Below are 18,346 nucleotides of genomic sequence, written 5' to 3' on the forward strand. Positions count from 1 at the left end.
TAAGTTAATTTAAATTCCTCTGCGAATTTGAAATGTTTGCACTGTGTGTTTTCTGTTGCTGTTTGTTAGCTGGACCCCTGCATCTGATATCTTTGCAGTCAGTCGTGGGGATTGCAGTCGATGCTCCGGCACCATTGCTCAAAGAATGCTCTGATACTAAGAATATTTTGAGGTTTTTTTTCTGGAAAACATGCGTTGGGGTTGCTGTATAGCTTAGGAGTTAAAGTTCATGTTTCTTTCTGTTCACTGATGTTTATATTAGACTGTACTCTAGTTTTTTACTAGTTATGCATATTGAAATAGGCATTCTGTTTTCATAACTGAAGGATGTTGGTTTCATAGTATTTAAAAGAAAGAAATGCCTTGCATAGGCAGCTTATTATTATTATTGTTGCATAGACAATTTAATATACTGCTTAAGAGCCAGTATGGGAACAAGATTTACTGAAACGTACTTCTAAAAGAACACTTTCCAAGAATAAGTAGAAATTAATTTTCTTATAAATGGACATTATCCAGGCTCAGCTTTAATCCATGTCCTCTGGAGTGTTATCACCCCTTGTAATGGGAGCCTGCCTTTCCCATTTCTTTGGCTAACATTGTAAACAGAATTAATTGTGCAGATGGTAAGAGAACAATTATATCCATCTCACCTCACCAGTGAACAGACTTTATTCCACGTGTGAAGGAAGCAAATAGACCCTCTCATACTTCACAGTTATAACTACATCCCCTTCTAATGATCCAGGTAGGGAATAGTTGAGCACACCTCAGGAAGCTTTCTGCAAAGGTTCCTGCTAATCTGTGGCTGGAGTTTTCCTCTGTCTCCATAAAATGAGTGTGAAATTAATAATATTCCTGTTGGGGAATAAGGTGACTGTAAAATATACATGACCGTACACATTCATTGACAGTATGGAAACGAGGATTACAGACCTGCCAGAACTGTCATGATCCTGTGTGACAGAACTGATCTGTGCACCATCGCTCCAGCCTCCTTGGCACTTAGTGGACTTTCTTCCAAATGGGGATGAACACAAAGGAGTCATGAGACATATTTTGATATTCATTCTCTTCTGAGGTCCTCCCTATGACAGGTGGCCTCAGGTTGCTATAAAGCATCCTTTTAGTTGTTGACTTCCACAGGGTTTCACAGTTACAACCTCAATTTGTTGTTTGTAACTTTCAGTAATAGGTAATGGTCCTTGTACTGCTATTGAAAAGTTTACTAAGATTCAATAACTGGTATTCCCGTTCTTGGCAACAATACTCTACAATGTATAGATGAGGGAGTTTTATATATTTTAAAGTCTAAATATCTTTTTAGCGATAACTTTAAAGTTACTTCTTTATATTTAGAGTAAGTGTACGATTGTCATTGAATTTCAAAAGGTATTTAGCAACATATTTTTCTAAAAAGCCTACTCTGTTTACATAGATTCTTGTTTATTTTGGCTCTTCCACCTCATTACTGAAATCTAAAAGATATTTTGCTATTGTACCTGTACCTGCAATTTCAGTTACTTCACAGCAAGTAAAATTGCATATAAAATAAAGTTTACAGTCGCTTTTCTTTATATTGATCAAATCAATAATTTAATTGACTGAATTAGAAGGCTTTGGTGATTTGCTCCACTTGTTGAACTCTTCATTTTCTTTAGATTGGTGTTAAAAATTGTGTGTGAAGAAAACAGCATTCTACTGGAAAAGTATATTGCACATGATGTTAGAGCTTTGGCTATTGATTATGTTAGTGATTGTTCATTACCATTCGTACCCATCCTGTGTTACTACAGCTTAGACTGAAGTTTGTCAGTGAGACCGTTCCCAAGGGCCATCCTTGTCCTTGTGCCAAGCATACCTGATGTACGGCCAGGCTTCTGCCAGAAGGAAATAAATGAAGTTCCAGGAAAATAAGTGTGTATTTACTTCTGCAGGTTGAATTGGAAATTATGTCAGTTATTTCCTATAAGCAGGAAAAGAAAGGGTAGTTTCTTGCAGCCTTGGGGAAACGTATTTTGGAGTGGGCCTGTTAAAAGCTTTTCGGCAGCGTGTCTTGCTGCTGCCTGCACCCAGAAAACAAGGGCTAAAGCATCTGCTCTTCAAAGGGGGAGGAACCGGTTTTGAGAGCACGGCGCGAACCCGACTAACTAAAGATTGTTTGCCTCCTCGTCCGCTAACAGCTAGCTAATGAGTTAATTGTTTAGGAGCTAAAGGCAGGAGGGGGCAGCATTTCGCAGGCGGGAGGGAGCGCTGGCTGCGGGGCCGCCAGGCTCCCACCAGGTGGCGCTGCAGCCCGGGCCATCCAGCCGAGGAGCCGCCGCCGTGGGGTTTGTTGCCTGGTTCGGCCTCTCGTTATGGTTTTCTGAAGCCTTTTTTATTAAGCAAGCTATCTGTGGGGAGAACAGCCAGTTGGTTGTTAATAGCTGCTGCGGCCGGTTTTGTGGATGACTTTGTTATATTCCTCCCGGTTCTCGTTTGGAGACGACACCGATTTTGCTCCGCAGATTCTCATTGCCTGCTCCCTGGGGTGGTACCTGCTGGTGAGCGTCCTGGTTCTCTCTCCGTTGCCCCCGTGCCTACATGGGAGCGGCTGTTGCCGTTCTAACAGGGAGTGTACTAGAAATACCTATCAAAGTCCAAATTTCACAGATCCCTGGAAATGGGTAGGGTAGTTTAATTTTTGTTACAGAACGTGCCCAAATTCTAGAAGTGGGCAAAGCAAAATCACTTCTCCTGGGTCCTAGGGTGTTTTAAACAGCAAATGTGGTTGAGGGTCCAGATGCCACTCATAAACGCCAGTTTGAAGATCTGTCTGCAGGTTTGGCTGAAAGTGAGACTGGGACGTCAGTCCTCTGGCAGTGTACTCTGGTAGCAGCTTTGCCTTTTTGCTCTCGAAATGTCGGACCTTGCAGGCCAGTTTTGGAAATGCTGTGGGCCCCTGTGCCGTGCCTCTTTGTAGGAAACAGTCCTGCAAGTTAATGGGTTCCCCTGTCATACTGAGGAAATAATCACAGGATGATTTCCTGAGAAATGATTAATGCACAGTCGTGTGATCTGGCTCACAGCAATGACAGCCAGGAGTTTGTTAAACTAGCAAAATAAATACGTAAATGACTAGACTTCTGTTGTGTTCATGATTTAAATCAGGTCACAGAAAGGGCCTGGTAATGCTAGTTCAAGGGAGAAGGTAAAACAGCAATCTTGGACATGGGAGGAGAACAAGAGAGTATGGAGAAGGTGGATTTTCTTTACTTTTGGCAAGAGAGATTAGAACGGCTTTGTCTCCTTGTGCAATGCCATAAATTGGCAGTCTAGGCAGCCTTTCAAGTTAATGGAGGCAGGGAGGCTTACAATTGAAGTGCTCAGAATTATCCCTCAAAGGATCCGTGGACTATATAACTAACTTGCATATTAGTTTGCCAAATGTGTAGAGTTAGGAAGTGTGAATAGTGTCTTCAGCTGTGTCAAATGAAAAGGACCTTCTTAAACATCTAATTTAGATTAATAATTTATTTTCTAAGCATTTGACTTTGTCTTTCTGTCAAAAAGTAAAACTGACTACTGGTAGATGTTGAGAAATTATTCTGAAAATATTCCAGCTAGCCTTAAATCCACATGCCCACCTTTGGCCTGCTGCATATGAGGAAGATTTTTTTTTTTTAAATTATTTTTTAAATGAAACTGTAAAGAAATTACCTTGCCAGGTGACGAGGTCGGTGCAGGATTAAACCATGGTCTGTTACAACAGAATGAAACTGCAGTGCATTACTTGGATTTCAGTGGAGTTTTTCCTTGGCTTTTAATTGTCAGAAGAATCTGATCCTAAATGGAGGTCTTTGTATGTAAGTTTGAATCCTTAGCTGGGCCGACACTAGCTTTCTGACAGGTAGCTTAGTTGCCATCTAAGACTGCTTTGTGCCAACTTAATGGAGAACAGAATTTTTGCTTACTTTAAGGCTCTTGATCTAGGTCCTCAAATTCCTTATCAATGTTTGTCTTTAATTTTTCTAAAAAAAAGAACAAGGATAATCTGACTTTTATTACAGAAGATCTTTATGAGTTATTCTACCAAGTACTCAGAGGAATGCTAAGTAGCAACCAAAAGTATCTTGAAGAAGTTTGTGAGCTGTGCCCTGGTAAATGCGTGCATAGCTGTAGAATTGGTGTGGAAGACTCTAGAGAAGAGGAGAAGGATATTAGAAAGCATTGTGAGCTTACTCTTTCTTGTATTAATCCAAAACCTTTTGTAGACTTGTGGAAGGTCACCACTTGTTCTGCCTTCCACATTTGCTGCCTACAGCCCAACCTTTTCGAAAGCAGTTTGGAAAAAAGCTGCTGCCGTGGGGGCACAAAGTGGAGCAACGTCTTGGGGCTTCCTCCTTCTGCCCCACATGTGAAAGGGAGGTGCTCCCCAGTTTGCTGTCCTATATTGCTAGTCTATTTGGAAAAGATTAGACTCTCTTGATAAAAAGCAAAACTATTACCTTTCTCCAATATAATAATAAGTAAATAACTAAGAGTTACATTCTTGTAATGCAACTTAAATAGCGAGTTGTTGAGAAACTGAGTATTTTCGCTTCTCACTACGGGGTGTGTTGGCTTCTTTTCTTACTCAGTGGTTTTTTGAATGAGAATGTATTTGGTAGACAGTTCCACATACTTTCCCTCACTTGACTATCTTCCCCAATTTAAGAAATATGTAATGTAACATAAGTTAACATTTTTCTTACAACATGAAATGTATTTCTGAGAAGTGATTGCTGTTTTTCTTTTACAGCAGTCGTGATTAGCTGCTCTGAAATTAAGGGGCTTTATTATATTGTTTTGGTGCACTTGATGCTCCTTACAAAACGATGATGATGAGAGTTAATATTAGGGGACAGAGCTGGCATTAAAGGTGGTTTCTTGTTTGTTAATAACTACAGACTGTATCTATAACAATTTGTTCTGTGTTTAAGTATCTGCACTGTGAAAGTACTGGTAAATTCATAAAAATAATAAGTAGATTATATGTGTACTTACTGGTAGTCTTCAAGTAAAAAAAAAAAAAAAAGGAAAATTATTGTTTCATTGAGGTTGGTTGTTTTTAAGTAATTGTCAAGTTGCATTAGACCAAAGCATTCAAAAATTCCCTAATGGCAAAAAGAAAACCCAACCTTTTTTGAAGTTAGTAAAGGTTATCAGACCAATTATTAATTTGTAGCCTCAAATACATTCTCTTGGAGGTGGGGAGCACATGAATGACATTTGTAAGGAAACAAATGGAGTATGTGGCTAGTATTGAAAAAACCAGTTTATATCAGGTGGTGCTTTGGGTGGAGCGGGCTAGAGTTTCAAAAAGAAAATTGGCCACCACAGTCGGCACTCATTGCGACTAGCTTTCATTAATATATTCTCATATGAAAACTCTGCAAAATTCCTCCTTGGAGAGTTTAACCTGTCGTCAGGGGCAGTTATGCTGTGGTAGAGAACCAACATTTAAGACATCAGATATTCTAGAGTCTAGGGCCAAAAATACAGCTGCTCACCAGCCCTGATTTCAACCTGAGAATGGCTGCAGGAGTGGAGATGACACATCTTCAGCTCAGGTTGGCATGGGGGGGGGTCTCTCTTGTCGTTTAAACAGGGCGGGCAATGGTCTGGAGAGCTACTGAAATGAGTTGAGTTTGTGTTGTTGCAAGGGCTTCTTCACTGTCTCTCTGAAGGATGTGATCCACGGTTTACAGGTGTAGGCAGATGAGATGAAAAGGGAGTAGTAAATGCAGAGTCGTCATTTTTATTCAGTGCACGTTTCCAACAGTGATTTCTGTATAAAAATGACTGAAAAAAAAATAAAGTCAGATATTTTTATTATTTTTATCTTGCAAAAGTAAATCAGATACTCTCTCTTGTATGGTAAGTATCCTCATCTGGGATCAATCCTGCCAAAATTTCTCTCATAGTTGTCTTATGACACAGTAGTATATTTGGATAACTGTGCAGGTATTAGAATAAAAACTCCTGTGTCTTTCTGTTTCGTTGCAAACTTAACCTACTCGTGATTACATCTGATTCTTATTATACTGTGTATCTCTGTGGGTGTGAGTGTGCACAGCGACACATGCCCTCTTACCTTTTTTGGGAAAGAAAACGTATGAACTACCTGAAAAGACAAAAAGATTTACATAGTGGGAAGTCTGTGTGGGAGTGGGAAGAGCATGAATTTAATAAGCCATGGAGATTTTTCATAGTAAGTAATGAAAAATTATTGTTGTTTTTGAAAGATGAAGGCATTGGTCATGTAATGTCATGCTTTTAGTTGTTGATGTTTTTATATTTTTTTTTTGTACAAATACTTAATCTGCTGGACTGTACAGATCTTTGCTGGGTTAGTATTCTAAAATTTTTCATCCAAATATTTATTCTTCTCTTTAATACATATCCTGTTTGTTTATGTATAAGAGACTTTGTCTGTTATGTGGTTAAAAAGTACTTATTTTTTCATTTGCATAATTGTAAATTAATCTTATTTAGAAAAGCTGTAAGGAATCGTTAATTTTTATTGCTGGATTTTTTTTTCAATAATGAACCTCATCAGAATACAGGCTACTGATTCTCCTCTGTCTTGTGTTCGTTGTAGAAAAGACAGAGCTATTTTTAACATTTACACAGTCTAGATAGATGATTCTTCGTTCTGTGTGGTTTGGAGCTGAATCTGTACAGCCTTTCATAATCGTATCTTTTTTTTTTTTTAATGGTTTGTTTGAATTTGATCACTGTAGCTGATCCCATGCATTGATAATGAAGGCTTGGGTTGCCTGTTTCACAGCATAAATTCACCTCAGACTTCTACTTTGACAGTGCTCTGTGTTTCAGTACGCATGAAGATACAGAACTGAAATTGCTTTGCTTTCTTTACAAATGACTCAGAGTGTGCTTGTCCTTCCCTAAAATGTTGCCAGCGTGTGAAGGATTTTCAATGAGCAATGCAATAAGCCGGCATCTGGGAAGGTTTGAGGCTGCACTGGTATAACAGTGTACTGTCACACAGATGATCAGGGCTGGAGCCAAGACTCTGTAGCACCGTAGATCATATTGGTCACATACTGGAAGTTTTGTTTATGTGACTTGCTTGCTGTTTAAGCTGCTTAAATAGTATTGCCATAATGTGGAGTGGACTTCCCAGTAGAGGTGAGCGTGATTTTTTTTATTATTAAACTTCACTGAATTGCTTTGTGATATGATATATTAAGAGTGGATGCTTACATGTTTGGCATTATTTCTGTGTGCATGTCATCTGGTTTTTAGTTATTCCACTGGAAAGGGTAACAAAATGGCAAGGCATATAATGCATATTTTTCTTCTCTTCTTATTTCAGTGTTAAAAGTAACTCTAAATATGTGGCAAGCTCCTTTTCCTTGCTTGCTGTTTGTAGAGGGCATCTTTCCAGTAGGTGACTTCCTATGCATTTTAAATGTTTTTGGAACATGTCAGTGATGCTGTGTTATTGTTAGAGAAAGAAGCTAATTAACAGTGTGACTAAATACCTCTTCCCAGAGCTTGCTTTCTGGCTTGTTAAATCTCAAAGTATAGTTATAATGATACATAAAACACAAGAGCTGTCGGATTCTCCAGATAAACTAAGAAAGTAAAGAATGAAATAAATTGGATATACTGGATTTGACATCTTGCGTATGCCTGTCATTGTTAATATTAAAAGTTATGACCTGTCATGCCCAGGATAGCTTCCAGTAATTCATTTGCACTGACAGCTTGCTTTGAGAAGGGTATAAAATTACTGTTGCTTCTCCCTAACCAGTTAAATTTGAGATTTAGTGCAGTAAGTTTTATTTAAGGGAACAGGTAGTGTGCGAAAGGTAGCCCGTGAAGTTCTAGTAGTAAATCTTTAAGCTCAAAAGAAGCATTATCACAAACTAAATAGACTTTGTACCTATGTGTTTAAAAAAAAAAAAAGTTTTTTATCGAGAATTTCACCTATAGCAGAACACAAAGAAATAGTTCAACTGAGTTACTTATTAAGCATTTCTGTTCTGCTAATATGTTTAGTTTGTGGTGAGACCTGCTATGATTATATTTGCATTTGCTGATAGTAATTTTTTAATAAATATTTTTCAGCATCTTTCCTTCTTTTATTAAAAATGTTTTTCTTGCTTGCTATAGGAATTTCTGTGCTTACTATGTAAAGACTGCTGTGGGTTTTTTTTTTTTATGAGGAACTAGGACAGCTCATGTGTTTTCCTGCTAAATATATTTATGAGGCAGCTGTTTTATAGCTTTCAGCTCTAAAGTTATAGATAAGTGTGTATTTGTTTGACAGAAGATTCGAGAATTTCCATTTACTGCCAGTACATGTAAAGCTTGGCTAAGCAGACTGCATCAGGAGCACACACACCATTTGTATTAGCCAATCTGTCTTTCCAAGTCCCAGGGCCACTATCTTGCTAGAAGCCACTGTGTGCTTTTGAAAGCATGAAATTAGTTTTATACTCAGCACATGGTTTCTCATTTAGCAGTTCTTTTTATGGTAATGGTCAATTTATGGTTCAGTGCCAGAATTTTGGTGTTCTGTCAAAGCTGATAGCTTCTGCTAAGGTGTTCTTTGGAGATAAAAACAAACAAAAACCCAAAAGAGCACCCCCCTGTCAAAAAAAAAAAAAGGCAACATAAATGCAGTTTGTAGTGGGGATTCTAGGGAGACCCTAATAAAGTAAAATTCTCCCCAGTAACCTAAAAGACTCACATTTCTGATAGCATTTTAGAGTTATTTTGTTGTACTCTTTCAGATAACATTTGTAAGCATGCATTTGTCATTCATAACATAAAATTACTAAATTCATTGTCACCTTTTTAGACTTCATAAAGAGTTTTATAATCGCTTTGCAATAAGCTTTTTCTCATGATGTGGAAAATTACTATCCCTCGAAGCTAATTTGCTCTGTGTGCTTATTTAATGATCAAGGACAAAATATACTTGAAAAATGTATATGAAGCACCCTAAATATTCAGGAGATGCTTTTTAGAAAGCAACTTTAGAACACATTCCAAAGGTTGCTCTTTCTTTGGAAATCTATAGGAGTCAACATAAGTTGTTAGTAAATACCTTTGTAAAATCTCCTTTAATACATATAATTCATAAATTGATGAGTCAACTTTTTTATCTGTGTTTCATTCTTGGAAGAGGGCATTCTAACTCTGCCAGATTGCTGACTGTTCCTCACTAGCAGCTATCCGTAGTGAAAGATTAAGGTGGTTAACGTTGTGCACTGTTAGGTTTCACTTGGGTTACTTTGTCCAGTTTACATTAATCTCTCTTGTATATTAGATAATTTTAAGTTGAGTTGCTTTTAATATAGGTCTCCGTACTTCTGACTGGATCCTGCAATAAGCATTTTTTTATGACACAGTATTTGCTGCTTTGCTCAGTTCTGCCTGCAAGGGGCAAAATTTGACATTGCATTTTGTGTGAAACGTGGTGGGCTCTAGAGCTGTTAATGTTTCTTCTCTGAAGTGCTGAGGAGAGATTGTGACCAGCTACTCTTATGCCTTCCTGGGAAAGAAGCTGGAGGCTGTAGCTTCCAGAAGCTTACTTAAGAAGTAAACTTAAGCTGGTGTACCAATTTTTTGTTGTTCCATCATCATGGAGGAGGAAGAGAAGCAGCAGCTATGGAGGCTACTGCTCTTTGTCAAAGACGCTTGGAAGGTGCAGCAGGGCATCATTACAACAAAGCTCCTTTCTCAAAGCTGTGTTGTTTGGATCATCCTGTAGTCACGAAATAGATGCAGACTGACAGCTTGTTTTTTATAAAGCTTGAAATAAACAAAGATTTCTGTCATTTTAGGACCTTTGAATAAATTTGCTTGCTATTCTTCAGCGTGTGTTTGAAGGCTACCAGGCAGAAAATATTGTTTTGAACATTTGGAAAACAATGTGTGATATGTCACTCCCATGACACATAAAACTTGTTTTATTTCTTTAAGTGCTTGAGCTAGAATACCTTTCCTTGTCCTTTAATTCTTTTTGGGATTCTTTTTATCCATGCTTTTTATCGCTATGAATACAAGCTTGTCACATTTCAAGCTGGCTAGTCCTTTGTTCCAAGATGTTGTTGTCTGTAAGGTGCTTTCAGCTTCAAAGATCTTGCATCCTCTTCCAAGTGTCTTTATTTCTGCATTTTTCCCCTTCTGCCATTTCGCATTGGTAGGTAAAGCAAGAAGGAAGATCTGGTGTGTTTGTTACACTGGACAAAACTTTCCTTCCTGCGTGGGGAGCTCTCCTGTTTCCAAGAGCCATTTCTATATCAGATTATCAATTATCAAGTGGCACCATAGTTTGAATTTCTTCCATTTTAGAAGACATCAGTGTTAATATATGGTGATCTTTTGGAGTTTGAGAGGGTTTGGGGGATAGCTGCTTCACTACTGCAAGGTTACGTACAAGGAGACTCTGAAGGAGAAGAGGATGCTGTAAGCTAAAAGGAGAGAATGATTGGGGAAGTGGTACAGGGTTGTGAGCAATTCCATGCTGATCACTTGACTTTGCGTCCTGAGTCTAGCCAAGCTCTTTGTGGAAATCTTGAATTTGCCTTTTTTTAGTGAAGGTCACTGATGATGTCTGCCAGAGGAGCTGAGTAAATTGAGACTGTAGTTCAGCCCTGTTGAAGCCCTGCTGCTGAGGCTGGAGTTTATATATGTTTTTCCCTGACTGTAAGCTAAAGAGCCAGAGATGTTCTGTAGGTCTCACCCAGAATGTTCAGCCAAGAAATTGTGTTTTTTCATATGCTTTCTGTTCTGTAGAATTCTAAGCAGTGCTCATAACATGTCTTTGAAGGGAAAATGAACTGAGTAACTTCCCTTTTTTTGTTCCTCTAAGGATATTTTTTATTTTTTTCTGGAAGTGAGAAAAGCAGGGTATTTTTTGATCTGTACGGATGTAAGAGGAGTGCTTTTGTATTAACACCAGCAGTTACAGCAAATGAAAGGCTAAATTCCTTAGCCCTGGGTAGGTCCAAGACCTATCCTGAAAAAGTTTTTTTGTCTGTGATTGAGCAGCGCAGATCTTAGGAGGAGATGAGGAAGTCTTTTTTTAATACTCTGTGAACAGAGAAATACAGCTTCTTTAAGGACTGAGATTTTTCAAATTTGTATAGTGTGTTACAAGAGCTACCTGAGGGAAAGGATATGACCGTGAGAGCTCAGTGGACAAAACTTTTCCTGGTAGGCAGCCTGTGAAAGGGTCAGACTTGTGCCTGGACAAGAATTTGTGATATGGTGGGTTTGGTGATACCACTTGTTAATTGTATGTGGTTGCTCTGGATGGCGTACGTAATCTGTGTCCAGGTGATTAAAGGATGTTTCTAGGTCTAGGGACTTCTGTGGTTATTGTTGTGTGTCCTTTTTTGGATTTTTTTGTTTTGTTAGCTTTTCACTTAGGTAATATTTATACTTTTACTGAGGTAGTAGAAGAGACAGAAGGAGCAGGTCCCTAGTGTCCTGGTTTCCCTTTTGCTCTCTTCAAGCATTCTGTAATGACATAATTAGAAATCAGACCATATTGCCTGGAAGTTTGTGACTTCCACCCAGGGGCCTCCATTTTCTTGCTTTAGGATACTTCATAGTAGGGGAAGCAGAGAGAGGAAGGGAAGAAATCCATGAAGGAAGTCCTTAAAATTGTCTCTCTTGATGCTCAAACTGGATTCAAAATTTTCACATATGTGCCATCTCCTCTCACTCAGCCTAGGGTGTTTGCAGTAATCACATCCTGAAATGCTTTGTTTCACAATAGGTAGAATAAAACCATAGTTCTGGGACTGAGCATTTAAATATGAACAGAAAAGGAGGCTTTTTTTTATCAGCAGAACACAACTAAATGGAACATGGAGAAAATAAAGAGGTGAGGAAGATTTCTAGGCTTTAGAGTGGCACATCTGGATAAAGAGTCACAGAAATCACTTCATCAAGAGAAGCAGACTAGTTGGAAAGAACTGAAGGTTATTGTTAGGAATTGCAATTAGTGTATTGTGGCCAGCTTTGTTAGTGATACCATTGAAGCCTGATACGTCTCTAGTAAGGTCCTGAATATTAAAAATCCATCCTCTGAGTAATCATTGTAGCAACTTCTTTTTAAGGAAACATAAATAGTGCTCAGCACCTGTGTACCCAGGTTACTTCTGGAAAAAAAAGATTTAAGCTTTTCAGTCACTTTGGCTGGTGAGCAGGGCACAGAATTTCCGAAAAGCCAAAACAGGAACACCAGAAGTTTATTTGATGGGGATTAAATCATCATGAATCATCATCAGGTTTTTTGTAGACGTGATTATAAAGAATGCTTATATGAAAGTGGTGTAGTACCAGTTTTTTGTTAATAACTATTGACAGAAACAAGGAAAAAATTGGCAGAAACAAGTAAAAATATTGTTGTCCCTTCTTCATTTTGTTTGTCATTTGCAAACACTTGCTCATTTTAATAATTTTTCCTCTCTAATAAGAATTTCTCCTTTGAGGGAAAAATATCTTTTTTTTTTCCCCTCCTTCCTCAAAACAAACAAGTCAAATGACTTTGTTTTAGAGATTACTTCAGATTGCTTTTGCTGGAAAAAAGATATTTGAGTTGACATTGTTCTCTTAATTGCATACTAGACTTCTACTCTGGATGTTATTGTTATTGCATGGTATCCATGCTGTTGGTATCCTTCTGTAGATAATGTTTCTCAACTGGACAATCAATGAAGCTTAAAATCCAAATCAATAAAGTAATAATTTAGCAGCAGCTAATGAATTAAGTCTGTAATCTGGTTATGCTTTGTAAAGAAAAACTCACCTGTGAATACCTGGGTGACAAAGCTGTTTGCTTAAATACTTTACGAATTCCGAAATTTTAGATTTTTGTTGCAAATAGTCAGTGTTGGGTACTTAGTGCTTCATATAGTTGACTAACAATTATTCATTTAAGAGGCAGAAACAGCCTGTTCCTCTCTATCAGGATACCCACCAGCGAAGAAGTGGTAAAAATGAGAAAAGTATGACTTATGCAAAGATTAGTTTGAAATATGTATCCAAACTATTAAGTAATTACAAAAAAAACCCTCTTTGAATTGACATAATTTCATACGTGTTTTGCTAAGTACAGCTGTATAATTGTAACTTTACATTTGTAAACACATACTGGGTTTGTAAATATTTGTCAAATAGTTTGAACAGCTTTTACCCAAAACTATCATGTTGTTCACAACATGATATTTATTCACTGATCAAGCCCAAGTTTACTGGAGCCTTCTGAGAAATGGGCCAAACCAGAATGAGCTATTGTAAGAACAGATAAAAGCTCCTTGGGATTTCCACGCTCTTGAAGGTGCTCTGCAACCTAAACACGTGTCCTCTCCTCCCCTCTCTTTCATGCGCATGCTCGCTTGCTGGAAAGATGTTAATGGGCTTGGTGGTGAAGAGGGAGAGATTTGGCTTAGAGTTTAAGTATGATGTACTAATTAACTCAAGAAGTACATTAGAATAAGAGGAAGGAATTTGTGGGAGCAGAAGTCGTTGCTGCATCCTGATGCATGAAATGAAACAGCGACATGGCTGGAGTAAGGGTGTTCCAGACCTTTCAAGGGCCAGCTCCCCTCACACGTGCACTTTATCTGAGACTTCAGTGATGATTAATCGTGCACCTAAGGTTAAACATTAGTGTAAGCGTTCACTGTTTTTTTTGCGTATGGTTCATGAACAGGAGTTTGAATTGGAGCAGAAGAACATACAACTTCTGTCTATTGAAAATTCCATCTTAAAAAAGGTTGCATTAAATCAAGATGAAAAGTAATACACGATATTTTTTGGGGTAGGCCTAAAGAAATACTACTTGAGGAGGTGCACCCTGGATTTTGATTATTTTTTGTTGTTGTTCTGTTTTTCACTTTCTGGCTGTTAGTTTGATCCGTTCCCTTATTTTCCTGCCTGCAGAAAGTGAAGCTAATGCAAGGTGTGCAGCAGTGCAGTAGTCTGCCCCAGAAGGTGGGGGATGCTGAAGCATCCAAGGGTTTTGCCCCCATCAGTGGTGTTTGTAAACTGGAAGTGAAGTTGATCATAGCTGAAGAGGCAGATGACTAGACAGTGAGAATACTGTGGTGTATTTTGGGGTGGGTTTTTTTGGTTTTTAGTTTAAAACATTTTTTGTGGAGACATCCTTGTGGAGAAAATTTGTTTTGAGGAAGAGCACGGTTCATCAGAAAAATAGTTCTGAAGAAATGCACAAACATTTTAATTTTTTTAAGGATTTTGTGTCACTTTATAGCAAGAGGCTAATATTTGAATAAATATGGTGTACTTCACCTTTTTACCTGTGTTCAGAAACACAATTTAATGTACCAAACTGGTTTTTATCCTCAGAAGTCCATTTTATGCATAATAGGCATGTTATTAAATAAAAAAAAATCAAAAGGTTATAAATAGCTTTATAAACAATATTTTTGTCAGATGATTTGATTTTTATTCATTCTTTCAAGTGAGGTTTCCAGACACCTTTACTGAAGCCTCTTTTGAAGAGAAGCTTTGTTAAGTTCTCTAATTGTTGATGTAGGTTTCTTTGCGTGGTGGTCTTTTATGTACAAGAAATATATTTGAAGGGTTTTTAATTTGTTGAATACCAAGCATAACTGAAATTTAAAGACCTATTTGAAATTGAAGTTATAGATTTCAATTGCATTTTATATCAAGACTCCAATGGCAGAAGGAAAGAGCAGGTTTTAGTGGATAATGATCCCATCTGTTGCACATTATTGCACTGGACATCTACCCTGGCAAAGACAAGCCATGTTTACAGTCATAATGTGCTTATTTTTTGCTTAAATTATTGGGAGGTGACGGAATGAGACACACATACCTTCTGTCTTAGACTAAATGCAGTTATTTTCCCAGCTTTTTACAGTATTGCTTCAGAAATATTTGTTATGATTATCCAGACTGTAAGTCAGTGGATGAATTGGGCAAACGAATCTATCTATACTTTTAAAGTATTTCTGCTTTGTGCTGTTTTCCTCATTTGAGAACCTGGGGTTGCTTTGATAGATAGCCAGCACGCTACCCTGGCTCCTTCAAGTCTTCCCTTTGCAAAGGTCAATGCAATGCATCAAAGTTACTTTAACTGCTTTAGATAACTAAGGTAAGAATTCTAATCACAGAAATTGTCGTCCATTAATTGAATAACTACGAAGTGGAGAGCAGGAATGTGTTCTTTGTGCTGGCTGGCAATTAGCAGGCTGTTTGACTGCTCGGAGTCTCATCCATCCTGTCCGAGGGGTTATCATTCTCAGAACCGACAGCTGCGCACTAAGCAGAAGGGAGATGATCCAGCCTCTCTGAAAGAGGATGTGTGGTGTTGGTTCAACAGCGATCTGCCTTTTGCAAAGGCATACTGCTGAAAAAACGAGGAGTTTAAAAAGACTGGATGAGGTGCCCGTGTACGAGATGGGGAGCATGCATGGAATCTGGGTGAAAAAATGGCAATTTATATTCTGTCTTGAGTGGTCAAAAACATGTAGCTAGAAATAATGTATCCTAAAATGTGTCAAAATAGCAGGTTTTAGTAGGTAGGTGAATGGTGATAATCTGCAAGAAACTGATGTGCTACTGTAAATATGCTACCTATCCTGAAATTGAAATCCCTTTACTCACTCTGTTATTTTCTAGGCCATCTGTTGCATGAACATGTTGTTTATTGCCTAACTTTAATAGAGTTCGAGGGTCAGTAGAAATTGTGTTGCAAACTCAAGGTTTCAGGTGTTATGTGGTTGTAGCAGCAACAACCCGTAACGGTGCAGACACACAGTGGAGGACTCTTTGAGGAATCCACAATCTCGTAGAAATGGCCTCTTTTTTCTTTTGTTTTTCCCCCCTTTGATCTTGTTGCTGAACGTTAGTAGAACATGACTGTACTGTTGTGGTGTGGAGCAAACAGCTGCCAGAGTGAAGTCTGAAGGGACAACTAACAATTAACTGAAAATAATGAGAAAAATCGTCTTGTTACACTAATCAAAGCGAACTTGTTACCAAGAAATTTGGAAGCCAACAAATTTGTAAGCCATGTATGGTCTAGCCTGACTCTTCTAGTATAAACAAAATCAGAATTGGTGCATCCGCTGGGGCTCATAGACTCTGAGGGCCAAAGGAATCACCAAGCCTTATCTCCTGTACACCACCAGACAAAATAATCTCAAGCATTAATTCCTTCAGTGGAAGAAATTGCTTTCCTGAACATGCCAGTGCTTACTGTTAAGTCCAGTAAATCTGCAATTGAACTAGAACACATTATTTAGAGACACATCCAAGTTCAATTTAAGGACTTCTGGATGTGATGAATTTACTTGCTACACTGTTGAGTTGTTTAAATAACCCTTTACCTTTGCAGTTAAGAACTGCATCTTACTGCCAATTTGAATTTTCTAATTATGAGCCAGGAGGTGCCTTTTCTTCCCTGCTATTACAGAACCCCTATTATTAGATACATTCTCCTTTTAAAATGGCAAGGAAGCTTGATTTAAAGTTTGTATTAAGTGTGCAATTACAAACACAGATCATGTAACATCTGAAAAGAGTATGTGTTAGTTTTTTCTTTTAATAACTTGGTTTGCATAAGTGGTCTCAGTGACTCTGTGATGAATCAGAATGACAGCTTTCCCTTCACAACAGTGGACTGTTGGGTCCTGGTTTTTAAAGTCTACACAACAAACTCTTAACAGTAACAAATACTCTTTCAACCAGAACCAAGTTCATAAAGCTCTCTTTCTTAGCATCAAGTTTTCAAGATTTTCCTGGACTTTTTCTCTCCTCCAGTTAATTTTTAGCTGGCAGGGTCAAGCTTTTCTCAGTGAGCACTTGTGAAAGGACAGCTGTTTCGCAAGTCAAATCCCTTCCTTATGGCATCCACTGCTTGTTTTGCTCTTCTGTAGAGTTTGTCCTCCATTTCTAAAACTGTATGTTAAATACTGAGAGGCAGCTATGCGGCAGCTCTATGCCTACTTCTTGATGCCATCCAGGGTGTGTGGGGACCTTTGTCACCCAAAGTTACCTTACTGATTGTTACATAATTTTTTTTTGCAAATGCATGAAGCTTAATATCAGCATTGGAATTGGGGTGGTGTTGGTTTAGTCCTGTTTCCTTTATATGATGTGTGCTCATCATTTCGCCTAATTTTCTTGGTATTAATTTCAAAAGCTTTTATTTATCTAAAGCATACCTTCAGTGAAGACACAGGAAATGGGGAATACAGAATCTTCTGCCTATTTCCTAACCAGCTTGTAAAGACACCGTATACGTGGTTTGCCTGACGGATGTTTTCTTATGGTTTTACCTGAAGTTTTGGAACTAAGAATATCTGTAATCTAACCACGTAAATAATTTTGTTGAGTCTTTATCTTTTTAGGTACACTAGTACCTGACAGGCATGCCCATTAGCCATGGTCTTTTTCCCACTTCCTTGGGATTGTTTAGAGACAATATCATACAGTGTTATATTCAGACTATTATCCTTGGGGTGTCTTTAACTCCTTTGGAGCGTGTCCCCATCACCCACATCCATCTATCCACAAAGATCGTTTTCTGTAGTTTGTGGTTAAGAGTGGAAGCATGGTGTAAGCATACTAATTTATTTGGATGACTAATTCCTTCCTGTTTTACTTAAGGTAAAATGCTTACAGTTTAGTTGCACAAAACTGTCTTGTCAAGATGTCACTGTTAACAGGCTTGCTCTTAAGCCTGTGACTGTAATACATAATACTAATCTTTCTAATACTGGTGTTCAGAATTTCTGACTCCAAAGAGTGTGCTGCCAGAACGTGGCTTTTTTTTCCTGATACCAGACTTTCTTCCACAGAAGTGGGAGTGAGAAAGCTGTATGAATTTAAGTATTGCTTAATTTTTCATTTCTGTAATTCCTGTATCGTCTGCAGACTTGACCTTTGTCTAAGCTCTTCTCACTTCTGCGTCAGGATGACCCCTGATCCATATGTATACCTGTATTCAGGATTTGAGACTGCTGTTTGTGAACAAATCCAAATGTATGTTGCCGCTTTGTATTTTAAGAACTGAAAATCACAGCATGGTTTGAATTAAAAAAGGAGGTTGTTTTGTAAAGTAGAAATGCTCAAACTAAAACAGTAGTAGAATTCTGCTCTCCTGCGCATCATTGAATGTCTGGGAAGGTTGGTCACTCCTGAATTGCCTGCTTTTTTTCCTGCTGGGTAAGCCCTCCCTATGCTTCCCCCCACTGAAGTTAAGTAGTTACCCAAGGTCGGTTACTGTTTTTTCTGAAACATCATCTTACATTCTTGTAGTCTAAATTGAAATTTTATGTAA

At 38.2% G+C, this 18,346-nt stretch overlaps 1 protein-coding gene across 2 annotated transcripts in view; it reads left to right on the plus strand.

The window, feature by feature from the left end:
- ZNF385B (zinc finger protein 385B) overlaps positions 1 to 18,346 on the plus strand; it is a 172,858-nt gene that overhangs the window by 33,186 nt on the left and 121,326 nt on the right. The window contains exon 1 of one of the 2 annotated variants that reach the window (XM_074594783.1): positions 6,077 to 7,173. The exons of the other annotated variant lie outside the window; for it this stretch is intronic. Within the exon in view, the coding sequence (XP_074450884.1) occupies positions 7,149 to 7,173 (25 nt within the window). The 5' untranslated portion in view covers positions 6,077 to 7,148. Of the gene's footprint in view, positions 1 to 6,076; positions 7,174 to 18,346 lie in introns of those variants that run through there. 2 annotated transcript variants of the gene reach the window in all.

This window comes from Larus michahellis, chromosome 7 (assembly GCF_964199755.1).
Source record: "Larus michahellis chromosome 7, bLarMic1.1, whole genome shotgun sequence".
Classification (NCBI taxonomy): Eukaryota; Metazoa; Chordata; class Aves; order Charadriiformes; family Laridae; genus Larus; species Larus michahellis.